Consider the following 8269-nt stretch of genomic DNA (forward strand, 5'->3'; position numbering starts at 1 on the left):
TAGTTCTATATGTGAAGACTCACTGTAGTTCTATATGTGAGGACTTCCTGTAGTTCTGTATGTGAGGACTTCCTGTAGTTCTATATGTGAGGACTTCCTGTAGTTCTATATGTGAGGACTTCCTGTAGTTCTATATGTGAGGACTTCCTGTAGTTCTATATGTGAGGACTTCCTGTAGTTCTGTATGTGAGGACTTCCTGTAGTTCTATATGTGAGGACTTCCTGTAGTTCTATATGTGAGGACTTCCTGTAGTTCTATCTGAGACTGACCTGGATGTCGAGACACTGCAGCACCGACACGCAGAACGTGGCCGTCTTTCCCGTTCCCGACTGAGACCTGAACACAGAGATCAGCTGTTAGAGAGCAACATGGCCGCCGGGCTACAGTCACATGACCAGCGGCGGAGGATCTTACTGGGCGATGACGTCTCGGCCTTTGATGATCTGTTTGATGGCTCGCTGCTGGATGGCTGACGGCTTCTCGAACCCTGGAACACACAGTCACGTGATCAGAGACACACACAGTCACGTGATCATAGACACCACACAGTCACGTGAGACACACACGTCACGTGATCAGAGACACACACACACAGTCACGTGATCAGAGACACACACAGTCACGTGATCAGAGACACACACAGTCACGTGATCAGAGACACACACACACAGTCACGTGATCAGAGACACACAGTCACGTGATCAGAGACCACCCACAGTCACGTGATCAGAGACACACACACACAGTCACTGATCAGAGACACACACACACAGTCCGTGATCAGAGACACACACACACACACAGTCACACACACAGTCGCGATCAGAGACACACACACACACAGTCACGTGATCAGAGACCACACACCACAGTCACGTGATCAGAGACACACACACACAGTCACGTGATCAGAGACACACACACACAGTCACGTGATCAGAGACACACACAGTCACGCGATCAGACAAGAATGGTTCTAGATGATCCAGGTCTGCGTAGAATCGGCCCCCGTTGCATGCTGGGTAGATCTGTGTCCGACTTGATCCCGACTCGCTCTGACGTCATGACCACGGGCAACGGAAATCTCACGAGAGCAGGGGGGGCAGGTCTGAGACCAGGGGCCGCAGGTCTGAGACCAGGGGGCAGCAGGTCTGAGACCAGGGGCAGCAGGTCTGAGACCAAGGGGCGCAGGTCTGAGACCAGGGGGCGCAGTTGCTTTTCACCGACTGCAAGACCCAGGCGGACCCAGAGCATGCTGGGAAACGCCGGCTTCTCAGCTGATCTTTTATATAAACTTTTTATTGTTTTTGAATCTGAGGGATTTTAACTCTGTTTGTCTGATTTAAAGACTTATTGTGTCCAGAACTCATGTTGAGGCTGATAGAGACGTTTAGAGTCAGAGACTAGACCTGATCCCAGATCAGCTCCAGTGAGTTGGTTATTAAAACCAGATCAGGTCTCATGTAGAGGTCTTTGGCCAGCTACTCTGTCATAACTAAAACAACTGGAGACTGGGGACCAGCGATCTGGGTCTGATAGGATTTTATTAAATCGGAATCCACCACAGGTTTTCATCACTTCCTGTCCAGTCTGAAGGACCTGGACTCCCCCCCCCCCCCTGCTCTCATCCACTTTCCAGGCGCAGTTCATCCGAACGAGAACACACACACACACACACACACACACACAAACACAACACACACACACACACACACACACGTTCATGGCTCCAGGTCACAGTTGACTCTATGAACAATAGCCGCGCCGTAGCGTCGCCGGTCTCTTAACTGACGTCACAGTAAACAAAGACGTAAACGGCCTAATGTTACGTTAGTGTTGTAGAGCTACTGCGCAGGCGCTCACTACCTGGTAAGAAGAGGCGATAAAGGCTGTAAATAGTCCGGATTACTCCCGTCATAATGTACTAAATCTGATTTCTCCGGTAACATTACATAACAATATATAACACTATTATTATTATTATCAAAACTAACGAACACGCGCAGCGTCAGCGGGAGGAGCTAATGCTAATGCTAACCGAAGTTACCAGTTCTACAACTAAAACACGCATCCACGTTATATAATAATAATATATATATTATAACCCCTGGTGGGCGGGTGTAGGGCCCGTCTGCTGCGTGGGACTCGGTCTCTGGACAGACATCAGGACAGTTAGCTTTAGCATCCGGAGCTAACGGGCCCGGAGGCCGCGCGGATCCCCGGCCTAGCGTAGGCGTAGAGGCCGCGGAGCAGGGCCTACCGTAGGCGTAGATGCCGCGGAGCAGGTCCTCCCGCAGCCCCATGGTGTCGAAGGTGGGGGTCACATCCACCTCCTCGCTGGTCTCAAACTCCACCTTAGTCATGTCTTCATCCCGGAGGAGTCTCTTCCTGCCCTGAACCGCGGTGGCCGCCATTTCTCTTCTTTATTCCGCTGAACCTTTTGCTAGCTGCTAGCACGGGGAGAAAGAGCGCTAAGAGTGTCGCGCCGGTGACGCGGACCTGTCTTTGTGACGTCATCGGCGCGACACTCTTTCCGCTCTTTCTCCCCGCCCCTTCCGGGGTGAGCGCAGTGTTAAATGAAGGCTTGTTCCCAACGGGTTTTACTATGTATTCTCATTAATATTCAGTATTTCCTTAAAAACGTAATATTTATTTTGTCCTCATGGATCTGTTTCTATTGTATTTAATACTTCTGTTTCCTGGTCTCATGTTATATAAGTTACAATCTCTTTCTTTATAATGTTATGTTTTGAGCTGTGATGACTGAATATTATAAATAAATACATAAATAAATGAAAATAAAGGAGGAGTTACTACTGTGTCTGGAACAGAAGATTATGGTGATATAGAGTCTTATGATATATAGAAGCCTGTAGTATACTATATATATATATATATATATATATATATATATATATATAATATATATATATATATATATAATATATACTACAGGCATGGAGTCTGGTAGTAAAGTAGTGATTATTAACATGGAGTCTGGTGGGTAAAGTAGTGATTATTAACATGGAGTCTGGTGGGTAAAGTAGTGATTATTAACATGGAGTCTGGTAGTAAAGTAGTGATTATTTACATGGAGTCTGGTGGGTAAAGTAGTGATTATTAACATGGAGTCTGGTGGGTAAAGTAGTGATTATTTACATGGAGTCTGGTGGGTAAAGTAGTGATTATTTACATGGAGTCTGGTGGGTAAAGTAGTGATTATAAACATGGAGTCTGGTGGGTAAAGTAGTGATTATTAACATGGAGTCTGGTGGGTAAAGTAGTGATTATTAACATGGAGTCTGGTGGGTAAAGTAGTGATTATTAACATGGAGTCTGGTGGGTAAAGTAGTGATTATTTACATGGAGTCTGGTGGGTAAAGTAGTGATTATTAACATGGAGTCTGGTGGGTAAAGTAGTGATTATTAACATGGAGTTTGGTGGGTAAAGTATGATTATTAACATGGAGTCTGGTGTTTAAAGTAGGTTTAGAAAATGGAGTCTGGTGGGTAAAGTAGTGATTATTTACATGGAGTCTGGTGGGTAAAGTAGTGATTATTTACATGGAGTCTGGTGGGTAAAGTAGTGATTATTTACATGGAGTCTGGTGGGTAAAGTAGTGATTATTTACATGGAGTCTGGTGGGTAAAGTAGTGATTATTTACATGGAGTCTGGTGGGTAAAGTAGTGATTATTTACATGGAGTCTGGTGGGTAAAGTAGTGATTATTTACATGGAGTCTGGTGGGTAAAGTAGTGATTATTTACATGGAGTCTGGTGGGTAAAGTAGTGATTATTTACATGGAGTCTGGTGGGTAAAGTAGTGATTATTAACATGGAGTCTGGTGGGTAAGTAGTAATTATTAACATGGAGTCTGGTGGGTAAGTAGTGATTATTAACATGGGTCTGGTGGGGGTAAAGTAGTAATTATTAACTGGAGTCTGTGGGTAAAGTGGTGATTATATACATGGAGTCTGGTGGTAAGTAGTGTTTTATACATGGAGTCTGGTGGGTAAAGTAGTGATTATTAAATGGAGTCTGGTAGTAAAGTAGTGATTATTAACATGGAGTCTGGTGGGTAAAGTAGTGATTATTAACATGGAGTCTGGTGGGTAAAGTAGTGATTATTTACATGGAGTCTGGTGGGTAAAGTAGTGATTATAAACATGGAGTCTGGTAGTAAAGTAGTGATTATATACATGGAGTCTGGTGGGTAAAGTAGTGATTATTAACATGGAGTCTGGTAGTAAAGTAGTGATTATTTACATGGAGTCTGGTGGGTAAAGTAGTGATTATTAACATGGAGTCTGGTAATAAAGTAGTGAAAATTTACATGGAGTCTGGTGGGTAAAAGTAGTGATTATTTACATGGAGTCTGGCGGGTTTGCCTGTGACTGTTTATTGTTTATTATTTAAATAACGAATAACTTCCTCAGAAAAATAATGTGTAGAAGCTGAATCAAGTCAACAGCCACAGACAGGTTATGACATCACTGCTGCCTCAGCCAATCAGAGCCCTGCTGTGTGTGTACGTGTGTCTATGTGTGTGTGACCTCTGACCTGTGACGGCGGCCCCCCGCTGTTGAACCAGGATCAGCTCTATATTTACCTGAGATTATCAAACACAAACACAACACACACACACGCACACACACACACACACACACACACACACACACACACACAACAACACACACAGAGACTTCCTGTCTATCGGACACCCATAGCCGGTCGGAGCAGCAACATGTCCGCCGCCCCTGGAGGAACAACAGCCTGCTGCTGGGGGGGGAACGGGACCCTCCTGTCGGACCAGGAGACACCATCATCGGGTCTACCTGCTGCTGCTCGGTGGGTAGACACACACACACATTCACACATTCACCACACACAGATACACGTACACACCACACCACACATGCACACACACACACAGATACACATACACACACACCACACATGCACACACACACAGATACACATACACACCACCACACACATGCACACACACACACAAAACAGATACACAGACACACACACACAGATACACATACACACACCACACCAACACATGCACACACCACACACCACACACACACACACACACAGATATACACACACAGATACACATACACACCCACAGATACACATACACACACACACACACACCACACACAGAGACACACACTCACACACACACACACACAACACACAGATATACACACACACACACACAAACACACAGATAGACACACACACACACCACACACACACACACACACACATGTGGTGAGACACACACACACACACATACACAGGCCCAGTGGGGGCAACATATCTCTCTGTGGTGGGTTCATTCTCTGTGCGGTGCGTTCATGGTCCTGTGGTGCGTTCATGGTCTCTGTGATGCGTTAAGCTTTGTGCGGTGCGTTTATGCTCCTGTGGAGCGTTCATGCTGCTGCTCTGCGTTCACGCTCCTGTGGTGCGTTCATGCTCCTGCGGTGCGTTCATGCTCTGCGGTGCGTTCAAGCTCTGCTGTGCATTCACGCTCTGCCATATGCGTTCATGCTCTGTGTGGTATGTTCATAGTGTCTGTGTTGCGTTCATGCTCATGCGGTGCATTCAGGGGGGGTCTCGTGGTTCGGAAACAGCATTGTCCTGTTGGAGCTCCTGCGGTGCGTTCATGGTCTCTGAGGTGCGTTCAGGGGGGCTGTTGTGGTTCGGGAACAGCATCGTTTTGTAGGTGCTCCTGCGGTCCGTTCATGGTCTCTGCGGTGCGTTCAGGGTGGCTGTCGTGTTTCGGGAACAGCATCGTCCTGCTGATGCTCCTGCGGTGCGTTCATGGTCTCTGCGGTGCGTTCAGGGTGGCTGTCGTGGTTCGGGAACAGCATCGTCCTGCTGATGCTGGTCCGGCAGAGGGCCGGGCTGCAGCCCAGCGACTATCGGACCCCTGAACCTGGCGCGTCCGACAGCAGCGGTGCGTTCATGGTCCTGCGGTGCGTTCAGGGTGGCTGTCGTGGTTCGGGAACGCATCGTCCTGCTGTGGTGCTCCTGCGGTGCGTCATGGTCTCTGCGGTGCGTTCGGGTGGCTGTTGTGGTTCGGGAACAGCATCGTCTGCTGGTGCTCCTGCGGTGTGTTCATGGTCTCTGCGGTGGGTTCAGGGTTGTTGTCGTGGTTCGGAACAGCATCGTCCTGATGGAGCTCCTGCGGTGTGTCATGGTCCTGCGGTGCGTTCAGGGTGGCTGTCGTGGTTCGGGAACAGCATTCGTCCTGCTGGTGCTCCTGCGGTGCGTTCATGGTCTCTGCGGTGCGTTCAGGGTGGCTGTCGTGGTTCGGGAACAGCATCGTCCTCTGGTGCTCCTGCGGTGCGTTCATGGTCTCTGCGGTGCGTTCAGGGTGGCTGTTGTGGTTCGGGAACAGCATCGTCCTGCTGGTGCTCCTGCGGTGTGTCATGGTCTCTGCGGTGGGTTCAGGGTTGTTGTCGTGGTTCGGGACAGCATCGTCCTGATGGAGCTCCTGCGTGTGTTCATGGTCCTGCGGTGCGTTCAGGGTGGCTGTCGTGGTCGGGAACAGCATCGTCCTGCTGGTGCTCCTTCGGTGCGTTCATGGTCTCTGCGGTGCGTTCAGGGTGGCTGTCGTGGTTCGGGAACAGCATCGTCCTGCTGGTGCTCCTGCGGTGCGTTCATGGTCTCTGCGGTGCGTTCAGGGTGGCTGTCGTGGTTCGGAAACAGCATCGTCCTGTTCGTGCTGTACCGGCAGAGGGCCGGGCTGCAGCCCAGCGACTACCTGACCCTGAACCTGGCGCTGTCCGACGGCAGCATCTCCGTGTTCGGGTACTCCCGCGGGATCCTCCAGGTGTTCAACGGCTTCCAGGGCAGCGACTACATCATCACCTCCATCTGGACCTGCCAGGTAGCCTGTCTGTCTCTCTGTCTGTCTGCCTGTCTCTACCTGTCTGTCTCTGGTCCTAACCTGTCTGTCTTTGGTCATACCCTGTCTGTCTGTCTCTGGTCCTAACCTGTCTGTCTGTCTCTGGTCCTAACCTGTCTGTCTGTCTCTGGTCCTAACCTGTCTGACTGTCTCTGGTCCTAACCTGTCTGTCTCTGGTCCTAACCTGTCTGTCTGTCTCTGGTCCTAACCTGTCTGACTGTCTCTGGTCCTAACCTGTCTGTCTCTGGTCCTAACCTGTCTGTCTCTGGTCCTAACCTGTCTGTCTTTGGTCCTAACCTGTCTCTCTGTCTCTGATCCTACCCTGTCTGTCTGTCTCTGGTCCTAACCTGTCTCTCTGTCTCTGGTCCTAACCTGTCTGTCTGTCTCTGGTCATACCCTGTCTGTCTGTCTCTGGTCCTAACCTGTCTGTCTGTCTCTGGTCATACCCTGTCTGTCTCTGGTCCTAACCTGTCTGTCCGTCTCTGGTCCTAACTGTCCTGTCTTTGTCATACCCTGTCTGTCTGTCTCTGGTCCTAACCTGTCTGTCTGTCTCTGGTCCTAACCTGTCTGTCTGTCTCTGGTCCTAACCTGTCTGACTGTCTCTGGTCCTAACCTGTCTGTCTCTGGTCCTAACCTGTCTGTCTCTGGTCCTAACCTGTCTGTCTTTGGTCCTAACCTGTCTCTCTGTCTCTGATCCTACCCTGTCTGTCTGTCTCTGGTCCTAACCTGTCTCTCTGTCTCTGGTCCTAACCTGTCTGTCTGTCTCTGGTCATACCCGGTCTGTCTGTCTCTGGTCCTAACCTGTCTGTCTGTCTCTGGTCCTAACCTGTCTGTCTCTGGTCCTAACCTGTCTGTCCGTCTCTGGTCCTAACCTGTCTGTCTCTGGTCCTAACCTGTCTGTCTGTCTCTGGTCCTAACCTGTCTGTCTGTCTCAGGTCCTAACCTGTCTGTCTCTGGTCCTAACCTGTCTGTCTGTCTCAGGTCCTAACCTGTCTGTCTGTCTCTGGTCATACCCTGTCTGTCTGTCTCTGGTCCTAACCTGTCTGTCCATCTCTGGTCCTAACCTGTCTGTCCGTCTCTGGTCCTAACCTGTCCATCTCTGGTCCTAACCTGTCTGTCCGTCTCTGGTCCTAACCTGTCTGTCTCTGGTCATAACCTGTTTGTCTCTGGTCATAACCTGTCTGTCTGTCTCTGGTCATAACCTGTCTGTCTGTCTCTAGTCATAACCTGTCTGTCTCTGGTCCTAACCTGTCTGTCTGTCTCTAGTCATAACCTGTCTGTCTGTCTCCGGTCCTAACCTGTCTGTCTCTGGTCCTAACCTGTCTGTCTGTCTCTGGT

General features: G+C 49.4%; 2 protein-coding genes across 2 annotated transcripts; one reads left to right on the plus strand and one right to left on the minus strand.

The window, feature by feature from the left end:
- Positions 1-222: 222 nt before the first annotated feature.
- Positions 223-2514, minus strand: LOC116679554 (eukaryotic initiation factor 4A-III-A). The gene is made up of 3 exons (XM_032509219.1): positions 2262-2514; positions 416-488; positions 223-337 (listed from the first exon to the last, which is right to left on the minus strand). Exons 1-3 carry the CDS (start codon positions 2413-2415, stop codon positions 256-258), a joined length of 309 nt encoding a protein of 102 aa, XP_032365110.1. The 5' UTR covers positions 2416-2514; the 3' UTR covers positions 223-255.
- A 1389-nt stretch (positions 2515-3903) lies between these two features.
- On the plus strand, positions 3904-6915 carry LOC116679553 (opsin-5; the record flags this gene model as incomplete). Its single annotated transcript, XM_032509218.1, is given in 4 exon segments — positions 3904-3918; positions 4731-4851; positions 5627-5655; positions 6737-6915. Coding segments are annotated over 4 exon segments (344 nt in total), but the record flags the coding sequence as incomplete, so codon positions are not given.
- Between the last annotated feature and the right edge of the window lie 1354 nt (positions 6916-8269).

This window comes from Etheostoma spectabile, unplaced genomic scaffold (assembly GCF_008692095.1).
Source record: "Etheostoma spectabile isolate EspeVRDwgs_2016 unplaced genomic scaffold, UIUC_Espe_1.0 scaffold00018209, whole genome shotgun sequence".
Classification (NCBI taxonomy): domain Eukaryota; kingdom Metazoa; phylum Chordata; class Actinopteri; order Perciformes; family Percidae; genus Etheostoma; species Etheostoma spectabile.

Excerpts from the sequence above, each read along its gene's own strand:
- LOC116679554 (XM_032509219.1), bottom strand. The coding sequence starts at position 2,415 with ATGGCGGCCACCGCGGTTCAGGGCAGGAAGAGACTCCTCCGGGATGAA. Across the intron at positions 489-2,261 it reads CCGCGGCATCTACGCCTACG|GGTTCGAGAAGCCGTCAGCC; the intron begins GTAGGCCCTGCT and ends TGTGTGTTCCAG. Across the intron at positions 338-415 it reads GGCCGAGACGTCATCGCCCA|GTCTCAGTCGGGAACGGGAA; the intron begins GTAAGATCCTCC and ends CTCTGTGTTCAG.